General features: G+C 39.6%; 2 protein-coding genes and 1 pseudogene across 5 annotated transcripts; all 3 read left to right on the forward strand.

Annotated features, from left to right (window-relative positions):
- The first annotated feature begins 951 nt into the window (after positions 1 to 951).
- Positions 952 to 3,823, forward strand: LOC122668902 (annotated as a pseudogene).
- Positions 3,824 to 9,201: 5,378 nt separating this feature from the next.
- LOC122668887 (1-aminocyclopropane-1-carboxylate oxidase homolog 1-like) lies at positions 9,202 to 16,474 on the forward strand. 2 transcript variants are annotated; one of them, XM_043865464.1, is made up of 5 exons: positions 9,202 to 9,827; positions 10,004 to 10,325; positions 10,420 to 10,683; positions 13,876 to 13,880; positions 16,413 to 16,474. In XM_043865464.1, the coding sequence occupies exons 1-3, from the start codon at positions 9,250 to 9,252 to the stop codon at positions 10,669 to 10,671; spliced, it is 1,152 nt and encodes a 383-aa protein (XP_043721399.1). In that variant the 5' UTR covers positions 9,202 to 9,249; the 3' UTR covers positions 10,672 to 10,683; positions 13,876 to 13,880; positions 16,413 to 16,474. The 2 variants fall into 2 exon arrangements, with proteins under 2 accessions (XP_043721399.1, XP_043721390.1); XM_043865455.1 differs by lacking the exons at positions 13,876 to 13,880; positions 16,413 to 16,474 and having other exon boundaries at positions 10,420 to 10,686.
- LOC122668860 (1-aminocyclopropane-1-carboxylate oxidase homolog 1-like) lies at positions 14,929 to 19,977 on the forward strand. 3 transcript variants are annotated; one of them, XM_043865425.1, is made up of 3 exons: positions 14,929 to 15,541; positions 15,705 to 16,026; positions 19,701 to 19,977. In XM_043865425.1, exons 1-3 carry the CDS (start codon positions 14,961 to 14,963, stop codon positions 19,770 to 19,772), a joined length of 975 nt encoding a protein of 324 aa, XP_043721360.1. In that variant the 5' UTR covers positions 14,929 to 14,960; the 3' UTR covers positions 19,773 to 19,977. The 3 variants fall into 3 exon arrangements, with proteins under 3 accessions (XP_043721360.1, XP_043721369.1, XP_043721352.1); XM_043865434.1 differs by lacking the exon at positions 15,705 to 16,026 and adding an exon at positions 19,244 to 19,565; XM_043865417.1 differs by lacking the exon at positions 19,701 to 19,977 and adding an exon at positions 16,160 to 16,411.
- Positions 19,978 to 24,292: the final 4,315 nt, after the last annotated feature.

Consider the following 24,292-nt stretch of genomic DNA (forward strand, 5'->3'; position numbering starts at 1 on the left):
TAAAAATTCCACCAAACCCAAAAAAAGGTTGGAGAAGAGAAAGAGTGGATAAGATTACTCTGATACATCAATGTAACAAAAAAGAAAAATTAAGAAATGGATAGAGAAGGATAGAGTACCTGTGCCATTTGATTTAAGGTTGGAGAAGATTGGAGATTGGAAGTAAATTAGGTGAAGCTCAAAATTAAGAATGCTTAGTAGATGGTGTGAACACTTGGGGAAGAAAGACGATTGAGAAGAAATTGTAGAAATGAGAATGGGTAAAGCTCGTTTCATTCATATTTATTGCACATGGTAATGGTGGTAATGGTGGTGGTGGCTGAGGCAATGGTGGTTGTAATGGTGGAGGTGATTTAGGGTAGAATTGGGAATGTCAAAATTGGTATCCTAAATATAATTTACAAGCATTCGGTATCTAAGGTGTATTTTCAACAAACATTGGGTATCTAAATTGTCATTGTTTATCATATTTTTGTTGAGGTTAAAATTATCTTTTCACTTTTTTGTTCGACGTAAGCTAACACTGTTATTGACATACTGTAGAGGAGAATAGATGACTATTTTCAAATAAGAGGGGGTGACTTGAGATTCATTCTATTTTCAAGGGGTGTTTTGTAAATTATCCATAAAAAAATAAATGAGGGGGGAGAGGTTGGAGGGAAGATAAGAAGAGAGAAAAATAGTAAAGAAAATGAAGGCCGTTTCAGGCGATAGTACCCCGTAACTTCTACAATGCCCTTGATGTCCACTTCCGTCTCCATGAAGCAGAGTCCTTTTGGCATCCATATCGAATCATTCTCACTCTCACCCAATTGAGTTTTTTTTCGGTAGGTCATTCTATTATATTGGGGAAGGGGAGATGTGAATCAGGAGACTTGAACTCAATATCTTCTTGTAGCAATGGGCTTCCACACATGACCTGCTACCAAGTATGCTAGGCACTTGAACTCAGACCCAACTGAGTTTTCCAGTCATAGACCTGTAAGAATGCATCACTGACAATAAAGTCTCGAGTCGAAGGAATGAAGTGGTTGACCAAGTTCGGAAGGCGTCAGAGACATGGGGTTTCTTCCGGGTGATGAATCATGGGATCCCTGCCAGTATATTGAAGGAGATGCTACAAGGCGTTCGAAGGTTTTTGAACCAGACACCAAGTTGAAGAAACAATTATATTCGCGGGATGCCAACAACGGGGGAGGGTTGGATACAACAACAATTTCTCTCTCTATACTTCACCCTCTACCAATTGGAGGGACTCCTTGTGGTGCTTCATGTCTCCTCCCCCTATCAACGAACCGTTATCGTCTACGGTTCCCTGATCGGTGCGGTTCCCTAATGCCTCTCACAAGAGGGGGGTGGGACCCATCCGAGGCACCTGTTCGAACACTCTGCCCGGGTGGGATCCACCCTCCTCTTGTGAGAGGTACTAAGAAACCGCATCGGTCAGGGAACCGCATACGATAAAAATTCCCTATCAACCCTAATGAATTGCCTCCAGTTTGCAGGTAGGTATATGTTAGAATAAGGTGTTAAAGTTATTAGACTTATGTGCTTCTTCTTCCGGATCTTATCTCTAGCTTGCCAAAGAGCCTCAGGAGCTGTGCTTGCCTAGACATGGGGCTGCGTGCAATTACCGTCTTACCCCCACTCGGACAAGACGTTTGGGCAGGGGTAAGACGGACATTACGCACAGCACCATGTCGTGGCAGCACAAGTCCTACCGGCAGTTCGGCAATAGAGGATCCAAATTCCTGCTTCTACACTATTGAGTAACCTTCCTTGAACGAATGAATGATGCCAATAAGAACCAAAGTGTTGCTGAAGATGAAATACACAAATAGTATTGGTTGAGTTGTGTTTAAACAGACACTTTTCATAAGGTCTAAAACATCCCATTTGATTGCAATCAGGGTTCTTGCATTTTACCTCTAAGATAAAACAACCATATACTCTAATGCACAGTCTTCGATTAATGGGAAAGTAACAATAGGCCCACTAAACTTAATGCAATCCGAAATGGTAGGATTCCGTACTCATATACTTTTGCAAAGGCAACACAAAACAGAAATTCGAACAGGGAAGGGGTATTCTCTAGGTAGCTTTCACAGGAATCAAAAGTGTTTTGTTGGATGCACAACCCATATATATATGCGGAGACAGGGATGTAACCGTCAACAAAGTGGGAGTGTAAAGGGCGTATAATAAATATGTCATGGGAGTGAACTATGATATACAATTCAATCCATTGTGCCATCATATCTTTATTTTATTATGTTTTTTCTTTTCTTGACGACTGACGTGCAAGAATATATAGTTCGTCTCCCTTAGTAACATTTACTTGTTAATTCTATACCTAATACATCCACACTCCAAAACATAAATAAATAAAAGGGGAGAGGGGGAGGAGTGAAGAAGGAGAAGAAAAAGAGTAGCGAAAATGAAGTCCATCTCTGGCGGTGGCAAAGTTTTAGGAGAGAGTTCTTATGACAGAACAAAAGAGTTGAAGGACTTCGATGAAACCAAGGCTGGCGTGAAGGGACTCGTAGATGCCGGGGTGGTGAAGGTACCCTGTATCTTCTTCAACCCCCCTGATCATGTCCACCTACATTTCCATGAACCAGAAGACTCCATCCATAGTAGTCGTTCTCAGTCTAAGACCCAATTGAGTTTTCCTGTCATAGCCCTGCAGGAATGCATCTCCGACAATAAAGACTCGACTCCAAGGAAGGAAGTGGTCGACCAAGTCCGGAAGGCATCGGAAACATTGGGTTTCTTCCAGGTGGTGAATCATGGGAGATCCCTGTCAGCGTATTGGAGGAGACTCTTCAAGGTGTTCGAAGGTTCTTCGAACAAGACATCGAGTTCAAGAAACAATTATATTCGCGGGATACCATCAACAGGAGGGTTGTATACAACAGCAATTTCTCTCTCTACAGCTCTCCCTCTGCCACTTGGAGGGACTCCTTGTACTGTTTCATGTCTCCTCCCCCTCTCAGCCCTGATAAATTGCCTCCAGTTTGCAGGTAGATGTACCAAATTAATCATTCCCTACTATATTCTTTTTCTGAGTATTTTTCAAGATGTGAGAAGAGAATGAAAATACTAACTAGTTTGATTAATCTGGTAGAGATATAATGGTGGAGTACAACAAGCACGTGATTAGAATTGGGAATGTTTTGTTTGGGTTACTGTCGGAGGCGTTGGGACTAAGCCCGCATCACTTGGCAGACATGGGTTGCGCCGAGGGGCATGCCCTTCTGTCTAACTACTACCCTGCATGCCCAGAGCCGGAACTGACCATCGGCACTAGCAAGCATGCCGACGGGGATTTCCTTACTGTCCTCCTCCAAGACCAGATCGGTGGCCTCCAAATTCTTCACCAGAACCAATGGGTAGATGTTCCCCCCACCCCTGGAGCTCTTATTGTCAACATTGGGGATCTTTTGCAGGCAAGTTTGATCTTCCCTTCCCTTCTCTGTTGGTACATATATTATGACTACAAAGTTGTTCTGATGCTTAATTGATTGATTTGTGGATTGTGTGATTGTGGCAGCTTATATCCAATGGTATGCTCAAGAACGTTGAACATGGAGTACTGGCCAATAAAAATAGGCCTGAGAGTATCACTAGCATGCTTCATGAGTACTAGCTATCTACCATCTACAAGGATCTATGGGCCCATAAGGGAGTTATTGTCGGAGCACAATCCCCCCATCTACAGAGAAACCACCGTCAAAGAATTTACCGCATATGCCCACACAAAGGGGGGCTTAATGAGATCTCGGCATTGGAACATTTTAAGCTGTGAACTTCAACGTCACATAGGAAATACTGATAGCTGCTTAATGTTACTGGGTTGGTCTTTGCCAATTGTAATTGTTGTAGTTTTTGGGAATTTCTTTTCTGAAGAACCTCCTTCCTCCAGCTCATATCACCATATTGGGCTGGGTCATTGTGTGAATTGGTGAATTCCCCCCCTACCTATAGAATGCTTCTTTTAGATTTAAGTTTGAATTTACACATAAAATATATATTTATGTGTATATATATATTAATGTTACTCGGTTGGTGTCTGCCGGCTTCATCGGTCCTTGTATGGCCTCAAGTAAGCGCCTCATGCTTGGTTTCAACGGTTGACATAATTTTTGGTTCAATATGGATATGGATTTGCTGCCTCCAAAACTGTTCCTTCCCTATTTATTTATAACCGTGGCGACATTCTTATTTATGTCCTCATATATGTTGACAACATCCTAATCACAGGTAATAATCCTGCTCAGGTAACACGGCTTCTGATCTCTCTCACCTCAGAATTTTCAATCAAGGATTTGGGTCCTCTTCATTTCTTTTTGGGCATTGAGGTCCTAGCGCACCCTCAAGGGGTGCTCCTCTCTCAGTCGCGATATATCGGTGTCCTCCTTACTCGGCCTTGCATGGCCGATTGCAAAGGCATACTCACGCCCATGACTACCACGTCCAAGCTTTCAGATTCAGGGGGTGCATTATTTTCTGATGCCACTCTGTATTGCTCCATTGTAGGTGCTTTACAATATGTCACCCTCACCCGGTCCGATGTCTCCTTTGCTATAAATTGGGTCTGCCAGTTCATGCATGCACCTACCAAGGATCATTGGGGTATGGTCAAGCGTATTCTTCGTTATCTAAAGCAGACAAGGGATAATGGTCTTCTTCTTCAACGAACCAATGATTTTCACCTACAAACATTTTTTTATGTCAACTGGGCCGGAGATGATGTTGATTGTAAATCAACCAGAGGATTTGCTATATTTTTGGGGCCAAACCTTGTCTCTTGGGGTTCTAAGAAACAAAAGACGGTGGCCTGTTCCTCCACGGAATCTGAATATAAAGTCATGGCTGAGCTTATCTGGCTTGAGTCGCTATTTGGTGAGATTAGATTTACGGTTAAGGACCCTCCCATCCTTTGGTGTGACAATATTGGCGCTACCTACCTCTCCGCCAATCCAGTCTTTGACACACGCACGAAACATGTTGAAATCGACTTCCATTTTGTTAGTGATTGTGTCGCCAAGAAGCAGTTATCGGTCCAATTTATATCCACCCATGATCAGCTTGCTGACATCCTCACAAAGGCGCTCTCCACCGTGCGCTTTCAGTTTTTAAGGGACAAGTTGAAGATCCGTTGTCACTGCTTTTCCACTTAAGGGTGTATCAACCGTAGGGGTGTCAACCGCCCCACCCCTTTAAGTTTTCAGGCCGGGCCTGGTCGGGCTCGGTCAGGCTAGGTCGGGTTTTGGTCTATAATTGGGCTGCTATAATCGAGTCATAACCGGGCTGTGGGCATGTTTAACTCTAAACGGACCTTACTCGGACTTTAAACAGTGTAGCCACAGAGGGCTAAAGAAAAAACCCCAAAATGAGAAGCACCATTCAAGCTGTCCATTTCGACCCACTTCATCTTGATCCAGTCAATTTTGAATATAATGGGCTTATTAAAATGGAGTGGCTAATGTGAAGGCTGGACATACAAATTACTCATATTTATGTGCATGCAGGTGAATAATTGTCGTATATACGTTTCTGTTGTAGCACACATCCGATAAGTATAGTAGTTGCAACAGCAGCAATAGTTGTGCACATACCATGATGGTGTCAACTTCTATATCCCAATTGTTAGACATGGAAGTGGTTCCTAGTTTAAATGTCTGGGTAGTATCAATTTGAAGGTTGTATCGTTGTATAACGAGAAGGAAGATGCTTTGCAGCAGGACGAACTTCCCTTCCACCCCCGCCCCTACAAATTCAAGAAAGCCTCTTAGTATGCCTTCCTAATTTAATACATTCAAATGTATCCATGAGAAGAATATAACTCCCCCCCCCCCCCCAATCCCCTGCTCTGCTGCTTGGATCATCTCTCTTCAGATGTCCAAAACAGAACATCAATGGAAGATGGTAAAGCCCATGAGTGGATGATGACATAGATAGATAGGAACCAACAGTCAAAGCAGTTAAACAAAAAAAAAAAAATCAGAAATTATGATTTTTGTACTTTGAATGAAGAATCCATGCTTTGGCTTACTTTTGATTGATGAGATAGGACACCAAGGGAGACCGGGAGAGGGAAGGGGAGGGGAATTTTAAAGTTAAAGGGTCAGGCTAGGTTGGATTGTTACCGGATGGGATAGGTTGGGTCTGGAATCGGTTGATCCGGTCGGACGTTCGATGGGTTAAAACCCCGCACTGGGATCGTTCGTTTACGAAACGTGTTAAGCCCGACATGTTTAATAAACGGATCGGGCCGGGCCAGGCTTTAGCCAGGCAGGCTCGGTCAGTTCTATTAGGCCGGGCTTGAAACTGACACCCCTAATCAACCGTCATTATGAGTCCTCAAATATGGACGCTGAATGACAAAATCTTCTCTCCTTTGGCAAGATATGTGATTAGAATCACATGTGATATGGAATTCCTTATTTAGTAGATGTTGAGATCTTCTTGAACTGTTTGAGGAACCGACTAGGGTTATCCCCTGTACTCATATATATATATATATATTCAAAGCACTGGAACGATTATACAAGGAAATACAATCACATTGATAGCCTGAAACTACTATTTTAGAATGTACTTTGCTCCTTGGAGAAAAGGATAGTACTGTGTGACTATGACTAACCCAGGCTCCTAGAAATGGAAAAAATTTGGCTGCAACCATGTTCCTGCTGCCCCAATCGTGGGCGCAAACTTGGATAATCCCTTTCCCCTTTGGGTTCACAAGTACCCTCTTTGGTTTTAGTATTTTCCATAATATCCTTCTAGATTTCATATAGGTGTCTACAATTGGGGCAGCAGGAACATAGCTGCAACTCGGGTAGCAGCCAATTTCGTCCCTAGGAAATCCTCATATATGTGTATGTCTAGTGCAATACAGATCTTCTACGGCACCCTGCTCCATAGTGGCCTGTGCGGCCCAGACAGAGCGAAGATGCAATGTCTACGCACTCCTCGCCCATAGTGGCCTCGTGCGGCGCTGCCGCATGAGCGCAAAGATGCAATGTCCGCTTTACCCTCGCCAGTGCACCGGCAGACATTGCATGTCGCGCTCGCCTGGGGGCCGCACAGCCACTATGGGCAGGGCATCGTAAAAGATCACGATCCATGTCTAGTGTGAATAAGGCATGAATGTATAAGGAAATGATGTCTGTTAGCTTGTATACTAAATTTTGACCGGCAAGTAAGCTAGCTAATTTCTGATGGTGGGCCTAGGCCTAGCTTGGTATCTAAATTTGAAACGCCTCTCATGTTTAGACTATAAGACAGCAAGGATGGAAATACCACATCACACTTAGGAAAATAAATGGATATTCAAAAATTCGAATCCAATCTGCATGCGTATTCGTTTAGGGACATCCATATATATTTGTTTATAGACATCCAAAAAAAACATCTGAATATTTCGATAAAAATCTATTTGAAAAAATAAAATCCAGGTACTTAATAATAAAAAATTAAGTAAATAATAATCTTGAGGGTTTTTGAAAAGAGAATTATGATCTAAAAGATATGGATTAAGAGTAAATTATATCCGCTAGGGGAAGGATGGTCCCCGGTTACACAAGACAGAGATGTAAACGGATGGTCGAAAATACGAATTCAATCCGTATCCAAATCCGTTTAGAGGTATCCATATTCAGCCAGAAAATATCCGGATCCAATCATATCCGATCCACATCCGAGCTGAATCCGATCCGTTTACATCCCTAATCACAGTTAATTAATTACATAGTATATTCAGTCTCTCATCCTCGCGACGCGGACCACACTGATTTCTCTAACGTAAAATAGAAAATCGCTAGGCAATATCACATCTTGGCACTAGGGAGTAGGAACCGCCGCCCTTACTTTTTGTTTAATATACTGCTCTAGTTTATCCCAAAAAAAAAAACAAAAAAGAGTATAATATACACCTCTATGATTTCACCAAAATACATGTACAATAATAGAAAATATAATGCTACTCGGTGGTTGATATCCGTGATTCTGCGTTAGCTTCAGTCTTCAGCCTTTACTTCCCCTCAAAGGCCAAAAAGGAATCTTTGTCTAAGCTGGAAAAAATTCTTCTGTATTGTACTGATGTGGCGATGCACTACAGTGCAGGCTTGAGAGCTCAACATGTGGATCGATATGACATACAATGGTGCCAAACTCGAAAAGAAAGAAGGAAAAAAAAAAAAAAAATTTGGATCTATGAACAACAGTTGTCTAGCACAGGTGGTGAGCTACGCTTCATGCCCATGTTCACTAGTAGCTCTCGAGTTCGATTCTCCTGGTTGTAACCTTCCCCCTCGTTAGTTCCAAAGAAAAAAAAAAAAAAAAAAAAAAAAACAAAACTAGGTCAATGAATCTTGCAAAGTTAAATGAACATGATGAACACTCAAACAATCTATCCCTATTTTTAATTTTTTTTTCTACTAATCAAAGTCTTTATTTTGTTTTTTTTTAAGGTGAAAGTAATCAAAGTCTTTATTAAAATCAACATGAAACACACATGGAATAAATAAATGAAAAAATAAAACACATGATAGAAATAAATATATAAATAAATGGAGAGAATTGAAGAAATTTGAGAGGGAGGAAGATGGAGGACAAGAAGAGAAAGAAAAAGACAAAAGAAAATGGGTCAATGGATCTTGCTCCATTAGATGAACATTATGACCACTCAAACAATCTAGCCCTGTTTTTATTTTTTTTTTTCTGCTAATCAAAGTCTTTATTTTTTTTTTGTTTCTTAAAATCAACATGAAACACACATAAAAAATTAAAAAAATAAAAGAAGAAATAAAACACATGATGGAAATAAATATATAAATAAATGAAGAAACTGGAAGAAATATAAGAGGGGGAGAAGGAAGGAGGACAAGAAGAGAAAGAAAAAGACTAAAAAAAATGGGTCAATGGATCTTGCACCGTTAGACCAACATGATGACCACTCAAACAATCTATCCCTATTTTTATTTTATTTTTTTATTAATCAAAGTCTTTATTTATTTATTTTTTGATGAAAGTAATCAAAGTCTTTATTAAAATCTCCATGAAACACACAAGGAAAAAATAAATAAAAAATGAAGAAATAACACACATGGTAGAAATAAATATATAAATACATGAAGAAAATGGAAGAAATATAGGCGTCCATCTCCGGTAGTGGCGATATTTCAGGAGGGAGGGGGGAGGAAAGGAAGGAGGACAAGAAGAGAAAGAAAAAGACTAAAGTAAATGGCGTCAATCTCCGGCAGTGGCGAAATTTCAGGAGGGAGTACTTGTGACCGAACAAAAGAGTTGAAGGAATTCGATGAAACTAAGGCTGGCGTGAAGGGACTCGTAGATGCCGGGGTGACGAAGGTACCCCGTATCTTCTTCAGCCCCTCTGATGTCCACCTCCATCTCCATGAATCAGATTCCATCCATAGTAGTCATTCTCACGCTCAGACCCAACTGAGTTTTCCTGTCATAGACCTGCAGGACTGGATCACTGACAATAAAGACTTGAGTCGGAGGCAGGAAGTGGTCGACCAAGTCCGGAAGGCGTCGGAAACATGGGGTTTCTTCCAGGTTGTGAATCATGGGATCCCTGCCAGCGTATTGGAGGAGATGCTACAAGGCGTTCGAAGTTTCTTCGAACAAGACATCGAGTTGAAGAAACAGCTATTTTCCCGGGATGCCGCCAACAGAAGGGTGATATACAACAGCAATTTCACTCTCTACACCTCTCCCTCTGCCGATTGGAGGGACTCCTTGTACTGCCTCATGTCTCCTCCCCCTCTCGACCTTGATCAGTTGCCTCTAGTTTGCAGGTAGGTATACCTAATTAGAAATTCCCAATATATCTGGATTTCATTAATTAATTGATCCTTCCAACCAATTCAAGGGTCTTTTTCCTCCACCTCTGTTCTCCATTTTTTTTTCTGAGTTGTGAATATGAGAGATTAAGAATGAAAATACTAACTAGTTAATTTGATTAATCTGCTAGAGATATAATGGTGGAGTACAACAAGCAAGTAATTAGAATTGGAAATGTTTTGTTTGGGTTACTGTCGGAGGCGTTAGGACTAAACCCCCAGCACTTGGCAGAAATGGGTTGCGCCGATGGGCATTCCATTCTTTGTCACTACTACCCTGCATGTCCCGAGCCGGAACTGACCATCGGCACTAGCAAGCATGCCGACTATGATTTCCTTACTGTTCTCCTCCAAGACCAGATCGGTGGCCTCCAAATTCTTCAGCAGAATCAATGGGTAAATGTTCCTCCCATCCCTGGAGCTCTTATTGTCAACATTGGGGATCTTCTGCAGGCAAGTTTGATCTTCCCTTTTTTGTTGAAGTTGGCCAAAATGCCCTTCAAAGTTGTTCCTAATTGATTAATTTGTGCATTGTGATTTGTGGCAGCTTACATCCAATGATAGGTTCAAGAGCGTTGAACATCGAGTTCTGGCCAGTAAAATAGGCCCAAGAGTATCAGTGGCATGCTTCTTTACTACTGGCTATCTACCATCTGCAAGGATCTATGGGCCGATAACAGAGTTACTATCAGACCACAATCCCCCCATTTACAGAGAAACCACCGCCAAAGAATATACCACATATGGCCACAAAAAGGGAATCAATGGGATCTCGGCGTTGGAACATTTCAAGCTGTGAACTTCAGCTTCACATTGGAAATACTGATAGCTTATTAATGTTACTAGGTTAGTCTTTGCTAATTGGCATTGCTGCTAGTTTTGGGGGATGTCTTTTCTTAAAGAGCCCCCCGAAAGTGGGTTTTAAGGGCATAGTCACATTGGACTTAAGGTATTGTGTGGCAATGTTTTCAGTATATGTGTTGTCATTATTGGTTTCAGGTATTAGGATGTGTTTGAGATGTCAGAGATGTGTTGGGGATGTTTTTGAACGTATTTGATATATGTTACGATGTGTTGAGAGGTATTTGACATGTGTATAGATGTCAGTGGATGTGTACAACATGGTTCATGATGTGTCTGATGTCTTTCACATGTGTACAATGTGTTTCGGATGTGTATGACATGTGTTCGTATGTGTATGGCATGTACAACATGCATGGTAATGTATTTGGATGATGTTGAGGTGTACAACAGTATGTATGATGGTATTATGGATATATGAATGCATATTGCTAATGATGCTCATGCATGGGTATGGTGACGTTCATTATAATGCCTCAATTTTTTCCCATAAATCTTACGGCATGTATTTTGTATGACCAGGTGTTGGTCGCTTTGATCTCCAGCGAAACTTGGAGCATTAGTTTTCGCCCAAAGGTAATTTACTTATTTAATTAAGGGGAACTGTCACATACTTCCCCTGAGGTTTACCTTAATTACACTTTCACTTATGAGGTTTGGAAAATTTCATGTACCAGCATCAGTCCGTTAACTGGTGACTGAAAACGTTAAAATTGTATTTTAGTTGACCAAAATGCCCTTTATACTAAAATGAACCTATTTTTTCATTATTTCCCTTATTTCTATTCTTGTAGAACCCTAGCCTACAACTCATCCTAAAAGCTTGAGTTTTTTCCAATGGCAGTACAGGGGAGAAGAGTGAATAACATCACACAAAAATAATAAAAAAAATGTGAACATACTGTTCATGTTCTTCCCCAATTTTATTTTTAAACCCAGGTTACAGGCTGCCTGCAACTAAGAACAGAAAGGGAGGAAGGTTCTATCTTCTCTTCGTGTACTCAACCCTTTCAATATATCACTACTATATTAATTACAACTTGGAATTCCATGTCTGAGCTCCGAGCTCTCAATTTTGTTCTTTAGATTTTCTCCCAAACAGAGCAGAAGAAGAATTGTAGAACACCGCCATGGCCCCATTGTCTTTTGCAATTTCTCTTGGGTTCTGATGGAAAAAAAAAAAAACTAAAGAAAAACTGTCAGATGGCCTAAAATACAAGGATTAGTAATGGTGAAACTATCGGATAGGTCATCAATGTTGGGTATATTCTATAACCATAATATATGTTCTAATATAAGTCTACTTGAATAAGGAATCTGGGTGTGGTGGATCCCACTGGATAAAATCCATCTAACCTAAAATCCCTAGTCTTTCCTATAAATACTAGTTGGAGGCAGCAACCTGTATTATTCCAAACTTGATATGCAGGGTGTATTGCTTTAAGCAACCTTGTGCTTAAACCCTAAATCCTAACAATCTTAAAATAATATATTTTCTCTCCTCGATCGTGCGTTACCTTTTCCGAATCTTGGTTTTGGTTTGTGTAATCGTCTTTGGGATTTATGTTATCGACTTTGGAGAAGAACGATCGGCTTTGGGATTTGTGTTATCGACTTTGGAGAAGAACGATCGGCTTTGGGGTTTGTGTTATCTTGTGCAACAAGAAGAACTTAGTACAATTCATATAATGATTGAAAATGAATCAAAATTCAATAATAAGCATTATCGTCAAGTTTCTATACAAGAACAATACCTTATATAGTCTCTTTTATAAGGACCATATCATGTTTTCTTTTGGAATATTATAATCGTTATATCAATCACATATGTTGTATCATCAAGTTTGGAATGACACATCATACTATGAAGGACTGGAAAACAAACATAATATCAATGAAACATATCAAAACAATTTTCATATTTCTTTGTGGAATAACAAAGTAAGAAAATATCATACAAAATTTGCTACACCATCAGATTTGGAATGGTTTCACAAACCTCCATACTTAGTAATCTTACCAAATTATTTGAAATATGTAAATTGTCACAAATGTTTCTTATGGCTAGATGAGATTCGAATAATTCAAAATAACATAGGATTGGATTAAGATCTGTCTAAAAGGTCTTTAATTAATCCCATTTTCATCGCAGTTTTAAATGTTCGATCTTTGTTTAGTCCCTTTGTAAGGGCATCTACCATATTATTCTTCGATTGCACATCGATCAAAGTGATGATTTCGTGTTCTGTCAGATAATTTAGCATGGCATGTTTTAGACTGATGCCTCCTCTTTCCAGTAAAAAGTGAGTTATTAACTATCGTTTTCATAGCTTAATTATCACAGAATATAGATAAAGAGTTTAACTTCAAACTATTATTTTAATACATGAAACTTAAATCTGAATATTAGAATACTATAAATATAAAAATAATACATGGAATAGATACTTTGGAGTTAGGAGAAGGGTAAAATTACAAGAAAATTACTGAAAACTAGCATATTAATAGAGAGCCTAATTTTCAAAAAAACAAAAATAAACTTTATTTTGGCATGCTACAGAGAGCCCACTATAAACCATGGTTGGGAGAAGCCTCTCTATCAAAAACAGGCCTCACACTATATTCCATAATAGTATTTCATCATCGCTATGTACATCCCTATGGTGAAAAAAAACAATGTCTATAAGTGGAGAGGACTCCTCAGGTATATGAAGGCACTAAGACCGTAGCAAACCATTGTGCGACTACAACTCTATAATTCCCACATCCCCTTGCATGTTGAGTGGTCATTGTACACGTGTAAAGATAACTTAGAGAAAGAACTATGAGCTGCATATGATTTTAAATAAATACATTTTAGGGATGACAACAAATGGACTTCTGATAAGATCGGTGTCCTCTCATATTGGGTAACATATAGGATACAATATCATATCTTGTATGAGAGGATACCGATCTTGAGTGTCCATAGAAAGCTGGATTCTCAAGATCTATTGATATGTAGACTTAGGATTTTTGGTTTCCTTCATCTATAAAACCTCCCCTGCGTTACCTCTTCCTCTCTCCATTCTCTCTATACACACTCTTTCCGGAGTTGAAGCTACTAACCAATATCTCAAGATTGAACTGAGAGGGGAGGGTGAATCAGTTCCCTTAATTTTCACATCTTCTGCAAACCACACAGTTGTTTACAGTTTCGCCTTGCACCACCAGAATGTGGCCAGGTTTACCAAGACCGTAAACCCACTCTGCAAAATAGCGATTAGTCTCCAACAAATAACAGTAGACATAGAGACACAATATACGTGGTTCACCTCACAGTATGTGAAGGCTATCTCTACGGAGCAATACTCCTCAGGGTTTCGTATATGCCCAGTACTCAACTTCAATACAATTAGACGCCCCTACGGCTAGGATACCCCTTACCCTGCTTCAACCTCTCACCTCAGTGAGGCCAATGACCTCAATCTCCAATACCAAATGGCCTCTGCCTTACAATCAATCAACTCAAATAATAGATTTCAATTACAAACCCAACCCACAACAGATTACACTCTAGGTTCTACCCAATACATTCAAGAACAGAGAAATAAACCTAGAACTCAAGAGCAATGGTTTGTGAACACATTTACCTTCTCAAAGACAAACTTCCAACTCCAAAATGAATGTTGTGAGATCTTCAATAGAACGTATCAAGCATTCAAATCCATCACCAACATCCAAACCGATGTTTACTATTGATTTCCTTCGCGTCTCTGCTCTCGAATCATGCCGGAATGGTAGAAGACGACTTCTCCTCAATTTCATTCTTCTCTAGGGCTCCAGAGATGCGTTTTTTGGTCCTCCCAAAAGAATATTTATATATTTCCATTGAATATCAAATCCATGTGGCGCCTGTGAGTTGAGCGCAGCATGATGGGCACTCAAATAATCTACCCATACTTCTTTTTTATCGTAATAAAAGTCTTTATTAAAATCTGTCCGCTCAAACAATCTATTCATACTTATTTTTTCTAGTAATAAAAGTCTTTATTAAAATCATTGTCAAACACACATGGAAGAAATGAATAAATAAATGAAGAAATTTGAAGAAATAAATAAATATATGAGCAAATAAAACACTCATGGAAGAAATAACTAAATAAATGAAGAAAATGGAAGAAATGAAGGGGAGGTGGGGTGGTTGAAGGAAGGAGGACAGTAAGAGAAAGAAAAAGAGTACAGAAAATGGCGTCCGTCTCTGGTGGTGGCGAAATTGCAGGAGGGAGTACGTATGACCGAACAAAAGAGTTAAAGGAATTCGATGAAACTAAGGCTGGTGTGAAGGGACTCGTAGATGCCGGGGTAGTGAAGGTACCCCGTATCTTCTTCAACCCCCCTGACGTCCACCTCCGTGAACCAGAAGACTCCATCCACATGAGAAGTCATTCTCACGCTCAGACCCAACAACTGAGTTTTCCTGTCATAGACCTGAAGGAATGCATCACTGACAATAAAGACTTGACTCCAAGGAAAGAAGTGGTCGACCAAGTTCGTAAGGCATCAGAAACATGGGGTTTCTTCCAGGTGGTGAATCATGGGATCCCTGATACCGTATTGGAGGAGATGCTACAAGGCGTTCGAAGTTTCTTCGAACAAGACATCGAGTTGAAGAAACAACTATTTTCCCGGGATGTCATCAACAGGAGGGTGGTATACAGCAGCAATTTCGCTCTCTACAACTCTCCCTCTGCCAATTGGAGGGACTCCTTGTACTGCCTCATGTCTCCTCCCCCTCTCAATCCTGATCAATTGCCTCCAATTTGCAGGTAGGTATATCTAATTAGAAATTCCCACTTCTGGATTTCATTAATTGATCCTTCCAACCAATTCAAGGGTTTTTTTCCCCACCTCTGTTCTCCATCTTCGTTTCTGAGTGGTGAAGATGAGAGTTGAGAATGAAAATACTAACTAGTTTGATTAATCTGCTAGAGATATAATGGTGGAGTACAACAAGCAAATGATTAGAATTGGGAATGTTTTGTTTGGGTTACTGTCGGAGGCGTTGGGACTAAGCCCCCACCACTTGACAGACATGGGTTGCGCCGATGGGCATGTCTTTCTGTGTCACTACTACCCTGCATGCCCTGAGCCGGAACTGACCATCGGCACTACCAAACATGCCGACTATGATTTCCTTACTGTTCTCCTCCAAGACCAGATCGGTGGCCTCCAAATTCTTCACCAGAACCAATGGGTAGATGTTCCTCCCATCCCTGGAGCTCTTATTGTCAACATTGGGGATCTTCTGCAGGCAAGTTTGATCTTCCCTTCTCTGTCTCCATGAAAGAAAAAAAAAAATAAATAAATAAATTCCATAATTGTAAACTACGAAGTTGTTGTGATGCTAATTGATTGATTGATATGTGCATTGTGATTTGTGGCAGCTTATATCTAATGATAGGCTCAAGAGCGTTGAACATCGAGTACTGGCCAATAAAATAGGCCCAAGAGTATCACTGGCATGCTTCTTTACTACTGGCCTTCTACCATCTGCAAGGATCTATGGGCCGATAACGGAGTTCCTATCAGACCACAATCCCCCCATTTATAAAGAAACCACTGCCAAAGAATATACCACATATGCCGCTACAAAGGGACTCAATGGGATCTCGGCGTTGGAACATTTCAAGCTGTGAGGGAAATACTAATAGCTTAATGTTACTAGGTTGCTCGTTGCCAATTGTCATTGCTATTAATTATGGGGGATGTCATTTTGTTTTAAGGGCATAGTCACGTTGGACTTAAGGTGTTGTGTGGCAGTGTTTTTTTAGTGTATGTGTTGTCAAATGTGCTGGGTATGTTTTCAAATGTATTTAGTATGTGTCACGATGTGCCGAGATGTGTTTGACATGTGTGTAGATGTCAGTTAATGTGTACAATTTGGTTCATGATGTGTCTGATGTGTTTCACATGTGTACAACATGTTTCGGATGTGTATGGCATGGCATGTGTTTGTATGTGCATGGCATATACAACATGCTTGATAATGTATTTGGATGATGTTGAGATGTACGACAATATGTATGGCATGTGGTAGCATGCATGGTACTGTGGATGCATGCATATTTCTAATGATGCTCATGCATGGTATGGTAATGTTCATTATAACATCTTGATTTTTTTTTCAGAAATCTTATGGCATGTATTTCACATCGCCAGGTGTTGATCGCTTCGATCTGCAACGAAACCTGAAGATTGAGTATCTTTTCCCAACTGTAATTTTCTTATTTAATTAATTATTCGGTATAAGGTCTATATTAATCCCAAGAATTAATCTATGGTCTGCAGTCCTCCTTATTTAATTAAAGAGTGTGCATGGTATACATGTAGTTAGAAAAATATATTTTCTTTTATGTACTAATCTTAGAGCACCTTAGATGTTATTTAATTTTATTTAAGGTATTAGACTCATTTTAATTAATTTGAATCAATAGGGTTTAATGGATTCATGAGGTCTATTAGTTATAAGGTAGTTTGAAGTTAAACAAAGGTATAATAGTAACACCACATTGGTCAGAGGATTGCATGATCATTTTGAGTCAAACCAAGGGTAATTTGGTAACTTCACAATAGTCAAGTGGCCTAAAACAAAAGATTACATGTTTTTTTCATGGGGATGAGGATGGGTTTGGCTGTGGCTGTGGCTGTGGCTGTGGATGGAACAAGGCTATCCTTCATGGAGGGCATTAGGAGGGTGGATGAAAATACGAGGTAAGTTCACCACCCCAGCGTCTACCAATCCCTTCACACCAACTTTGGTATCAGCAAATGCCCTTAACTCTATTTGGTCTTGTAGGGGGTGCATATTCCACGCAAGCATCCTTCTAACCGTTAGATTAGGACAACTCATTTAAGAATCTTGATTTAATTAAGAGAATAAAAAAAGATTAATTCAATTAAATCATTAATCAATTAATAAATGAAACTTTTACAGGTAACCGGTATTAAGATTTACAAATAAAATTGATTTAATAATGATGAGAAGAAGAGAGAAATGATTCGTTGAGAAACCGGTGAAGAGAGCTGATAGAAAGAAAAAAGTAGAAGTAGATAAGATACTAGACACACTCTACGATTCTTGTTTTGTTTTCAAAATCATTCAAACAATTTTCACGATCCTTGCTATTAGTAGATAACTCTCTCTCTCTCTCTTAATCCACGGAGAGTTTATTGTTGTTTTGTGTTTTTTTTCTTTAAAAAATTCCTTAACCAAGTTTACTCACTATTTTGTGGATTCAGCAAAAACGGAGCAAGTGGGCTTATGCCAGGAGATATAGTGGGCATTGTCGTTTGGAATTTGGCAAGGGTTAAAGTGGCGAGCAGTGAAATGAGATTTCCAACAACGGTGATGAGAGTAGTTGCAACAATGTATGTTTTGAACGATTGAGATGCGGAGAGAGGGATCTAACCGTCGATAAAGTGGGGATGTAACCAGGCGTACAATATTTCATCTCATCCCTTTGTCCGGTGAATCTTTTCTTTTTCGTTTTTTAGTTCTATTTTATCTTTGTAGCCAACGGGAAGTCTAGCACATGGTGTCTATCTTTCTAGCATGTGGGTTTGACATCTGAGACACTTGAAAGAAGAAAAAAGCCTATGCTATCTTGACGTTCAAGCATAGTTTGTCCGGGCAATTGCTATCACCACTTACCCTGAGCCTATATTTATTAAAGAGGAGGGGGCGCGATGAGACGGACAAGAAGCGAAAGAAAATGGCGTCCGTCTCTCCCAGACCCAGTGGCGAAATTTCAGGAGAGAGTACATATGACCGGACAAAAGAGTTGAAGGAATTCGATGAAACAAGAGCTGGCGTGAAGGGACTCGTAGATGCCGGGGTGAGGAAGGTACCCCGTATCTTCTACAACGCCCCTGACGTCCACCTCCATGAACCAGAAGACTCCATCCACAGTAGTCATTCTCACGCACAGACCCAACTGAGTTTTCCTGTTATAGACCTGCAGGACTGGATCACTGATAATAAAGACTTGAGTCGGAGGAAGGAAGTGGTCCACCAAGTCCGAAAGGCGTCGGAAACATGGGGTTTCTTTCAGGTTGTGAATCATGGGATCCCTGCCAGCGTATTGGAGGAGATGCTGCAAGGCGTTCGAAGTTTCTTCGAACAAGACATCGAGTTGAAGAAACAGCTATTTTCCCGGGATGCCGCCAACAGAAGGGTGATATACAACAGCAATTTCACTCTCTACACCTCTCCCTCTGCCGATTGGAGGGACTCCTTGTACTGCCTCATGTCTCCTCCCCCTCTCGACCTTGATCAGTTGCCTCTAGTTTGCAGGTAGGTATACCTAATTAGAAATTCCCAATATATCTGGATTTCATTAATTAATTGATCCTTCCAACCAATTCAAGGGTCTTTTTCCTCCACCTCTGTTCTCCATTTTTTTTCTGAGTTGTGAATATGAGAGATTAAAAATGAAAATACTAACTAGTTAATTTGATTAATCTGCTAGAGATATAATGGTGGAGTACAACAAGCAAGTAATTAGAATTGGGAATGTTTGGTTTGGGTTACTGTCGGAGGCGTTAGGACTAAACCCCCAGCACTTGGCAGAAATGGGTTGCGCCGATGGGCATTCCATTCTTTGTCACTACTACCCTGCATGTCCCGAGCCGGAACTGACCATCGGCACTAGCAAGCATGCCGACTATGATTTCCTTACTGTTCTCCTCCAAGACCAGATCGGTGGCCTCCAAATTCTTCAGCAGAATCAATGGGTAGATGTTCCTCCCATCCCTAGAGCTCTTATTGTCAACATTGGGGATCTTCTGCAGGCAAGTTTGATCTTCCCTTCTCGGTTAAGTTGATACATAACTAGCTAAATAAAAAAAAAAAATCCATAAACCTATTGTAAACTACAAAGTTGTTGTGATGCTAATTGATTGATTTGTGCATTTTGATTGTGGCAGCTTATATCCAATGATAGGCTCAAGAGCGTTGAACATCGAGTACTGGCCAATAAAATAGGCCCAAGAGTATGAGTGGCATGCTTCTTTACTACTGGCTATCTACCATCTGCAAGGATCTATGGGCCGATAACGGAGTTACTGTCAGACCACAATCCCCCCATTTATAGAGAAACCACCGCCAAAGAATATACCACATATGGCCACAAAAAGGGACTCAATGGGATCTCAGCGTTGGAACATTTCAAGCTGTGAACTTCAGCTTCACATTGGAAATACTGATAGCTTATTAATGTTACTAGGTTAGTCTTTGCTAATTGACATTGCTGCTAGTTTTGGGGGAGTGGGTTTTAAATGCATAGTCACGTTGGATTTAAGATATTATGTGGCAGTGCTTTCAGTGTATGTATTGTCATTATTGGTTTCAAGTATTAGGATGTGTTTGAGATGTCAGTTTATTTTATGAAGGGAAATTTTCACGTACTTCTCCTGAGATTTGCCTTAAGTACACTTTTACTTGTGAGGTTTGAAAAATTTCACGGACCAGTACCCAGTCCTTTAACTGGTGATCTGAAAACGTTAAAATTGTGTTTTAATTGGCCAAAATGCCCTTTATGCTAAAATGAACCTATTTTTTCATTATTTCCCTTATTTCTATTCTTGCAGATCCCTAACCTGCAACTCATCCTAAAAGCTTGAGTTTTTTCCAATGGCAGAACAGGGGAGAAGAGTGAATAACATAAAAAAAAAAATAAATAAATAAATGTTAACGTTGGGTAAAACTGTTCATCTTCTTCCCCAATTTTATTTTTAAGCCCAGGCTGCCTGCAACTAAGAACAGAAAGGGAGGAAGGTTCTGTCTTCTCTTCGTGTACTCAACCCTTTCAATATATCACTACTATATTAATTACGACTTGGAATTCCATGTCTGAGCTCCGAGCTCTCGATTCTGTTCTTTAGATTTTTCTCCCAAACAGAGCAGAAGAAGAACTGTAGAACACCGCCATGGCCCCATTGTCCTTTGCAATTTCTCTTGGGTTCTGAGGGAAAAAAAAGAATAAAGAAAAACTATCGGATGGCCTAAAATACAAGGATTAGTAATGGTGAAACAATCGGATAGGTCATCAAGAGCTTCTCGAACCCAAGATGAGTAGCGAATATTAAAGGACTGATCCATCAGACCAATTGTGATTCCATCGCTGCTGTGGTTGATCTTCTTCTTTGTCTTGATAATTTGCTGGCGTGCTTAGTGTACGAGTGAATCCCAATCCCATGTGTCCACGTCTAGGGCGTCACCTACTCTTGTGCACCGTAGTTTGAATTAGCAAAACCCAACTCTGAAAATTGAAGAGAACATGGATTGCTGGAATAAGAGAACATAGAAATAGATGCAATTGGGTATTGTAATCAGTTATTTCTCAAAAAGTATAGTGGGGAAAAATTAGTTAAATGTGGGAAGTAAGGAGATTCTCACACGAAAGAGCTCTTCAAGGTTTTTTGGGTTAGGGTTTTCAAGAATTTCTAGAAATTAAATCCTGATTTGGGGGTTTCTCTTAAGATTAGGGTTTTTATAGATTGGGGCTCGGATGGGAGTTTGTCCATTTGCCGTTTGAGAAGACGATTACCTTGGGGTGAGTTCTTTAGGTTGAGGGTTTTAATTAATTAGATTAGATTTCAGAAATGGAAGGTGAAAGGGAAGTGATATTGGCTGTGGTGCAAGGAAAATTGGAGCAGTAAAAATGGAATAATAATAGGAAGAAGAAGAGGAAACCCAGGCGGAGAAGAAGAAGATGGGGAGGAAATGATGTGGACATTGTTTTCCCCTTTGGTTTCCCCTGGCTCAGGAGGTTGCCCATGGCTATGCTCACTTCCTTTTTTGTTTTTTCTTCAAAACCCAGCAAAACCAGGACCATTATCACCTTCAATTCTGACACCCTCCAATTCCCCTTCAATTACTCACATTGGAGCTGAAATGACCACTTACCCACTGCTTGGACACATTTCCCAAGGCAAATGGGTAAGTGATCATTTCACTCCCATGTGAGGGATTGGAGGGAATTGGAGGGTGTCAGAATTGGAAGGGATAACCATTCGCAAAACCATGCGGCTAGGAAGAAGAAGAGGACATTAGTATCATTTAACCCCATCAAGGGTATATTGGTCATAATAGGACTTAGTAATTCCTACCATTAGCAACTAATGTGTACAGTTAACGGATTGGTTGTTTTTGTTAATTAGTTTGGAAAGTGAGATTCCAAACCTCACTGGTCAAAGTGTAATTACGGCAAACCTCAAGGGAGGTACGTGAAAATTTTTGTTTAGTTAATTATTCGGTATAATTTTTAATTTAATACCAAGAAGGCAAGAACTAATCTATGGTCTTGAGTCCTCCTTATTTAATTAAAAAATGTGCATGTTATACATGTAAGAATCCGGATCAGCTACCCACATAAATATATTTTCTTTATGTACTAAAGCACCTTAGATGTTATTTAATTTTATTTAAGGTATTAGACCCATCTTAATTAATTTGAACCAATAGGTACATTTGGGTTTAATGGATTCATGAGGTCTATTATTTATAAGGAAGTTTGAAGTTAAAGCAAGGGTATACTGATAACACCACATTGGTTCTGTCCCCACCCGTCCCCATGTGGGTAGCTGATCCAAACTCCACATGTAATTAGAAAATATATTTCCTTTATGTACTAAAGCACCTTAGATGTTATTTAATTTTATTTAAGTTAAGGTATTAGACCCACCTTAATTAATTTGAACCAATAGGTACATTTGGGTTTAATGGATTCATGAGGTCTATTAGTTATAAGGAAGTTTGAAGTTAAAGCAAGGGTATACTGATAACACCACCATGGTTAAAGGATTGCATGGTCATTTTGAGTCAGACCAAGGGTAGTTTGGTAACTTCGCAATGGTCTAGTGGTTGCATGGTTATTATGACCTAAAACAAAGGATTTCATTGTCTTTTCATGGGAAAGTGGTACCATGGTCAAACAAAGATTATGGATGCCTATTGGTCAAGAAGTGAGGCAAGACATTAAATTGGTGGGTACAAATGAGATTTCCTGAGGAAGAAAATCGGAAGGGTCGAGAAGAGGAAGAAACAGACTAGAGGACAGAAAGAAACAAGAAAAGAAAGGAAGAAGTTAAGGATATAAACGGATTTAATGCGGTCGGATAGTGGCATTATTATATTTGTATCCGATTAGATTCGGACTGATTCAGATAATATCCTATTAGTTTTCAGACGAATTCGGATAATATCCTATCCGTTTTGTTGATGAGGGTTAGGGTTGAGAATTGAGAGTTTTTTTTTTTTTGATAAAGGAGAATTTATAGTTCAGCAATTACCCTTTCTTCTACTCTTCTCAATCTTTGATTTTCTTACCTTTTTTATTTTTATTGTATCTTGTATTTATTTTAATAGATATGTTATTCCATGTATCACCGTCCATAAAACAATATATATATATATATATAATATATATATATATAGAATTGAGTCGGACAGAGACCTAGAGGGGATAAAGATCTGGGTTGCAAACATTAGGGAGAGAGAGAGAGAGAGATATGCACATGCAACAATGGTGTTAGGCTTACGTTGCATAAACTATATGCCAAGGGCTATAGTGATTCCATGTATCACCGTCCATAAAACAATATATATATATATATATACAATATATCTCTTGTATATATATATCACCGTCCATAAAACAATATATATATATATATATATATATACAAGAGATGTATTGTATTTTTATTCTCTTTTATAACCTTTCAGTCGTGCTCGTCGGTCGTCGCTCCCTCGCCCCTTCCCAAGAGATGCCCCAATCTTTTATATTATATTCTCTTTTTTCATTTTTCATATATTGCTAATAATAAATAATATTAAATAAAATTAAATGAAATGAGGGTATAAGTGTCAAATGAAAGTTTAGCCACCAAGCATGTGTTCATACTTTTACAAAATAGTAAGATATATATCACTGTCCATAAAACAATATATATATATATATCACTATCCATATATAAAACAATATCTTACCATAGCGGACTTCTTGGCCAAACAGGCAGTGAAATCGGGTTCTTCAATGACCAACTGTGCTCTTCCTAAACACATTGAGGATCAATTGGCTCATGATGCCATGGGTCTACCGAGATATCGGTTTTGGTAATTGAGGGATGTCCCTCCTTTGTTTGGAGTAGTTGTTTTAGTTCGTTTGTTTTTGGGCTTTGTGCCTGTTGTTTTTCTTTTCCTTTTTAATCCAATGACCCTTTAACACAAAACAAAATAGGAATGGAGAAGGAAGACCCAAAGCGAGAAAAATCAAAGAAGAGACTGAAGTAATAATGCTTTTAATGTGCAGAAAGGAAAATCACTCATTTCCAAAGGAACCCTGAATCTGAATTTATGGTTTTTTATCTAACACCAGAGAAAGCAGTAGAGCATAAAACCCGGGAGAACTTCCAAAAGATATTATTAACAGAATACTCTTAATTAATATATAAGGGAGAGAGAGAGAGAGATTCAGGGTGGTGGTTATGGTAGTAGTGGAAATGGGTTTTGCTGC

Source organism: Telopea speciosissima, chromosome 1 (assembly GCF_018873765.1).
Source record: "Telopea speciosissima isolate NSW1024214 ecotype Mountain lineage chromosome 1, Tspe_v1, whole genome shotgun sequence".
In the NCBI taxonomy this organism is placed as follows: domain Eukaryota; kingdom Viridiplantae; phylum Streptophyta; class Magnoliopsida; order Proteales; family Proteaceae; genus Telopea; species Telopea speciosissima.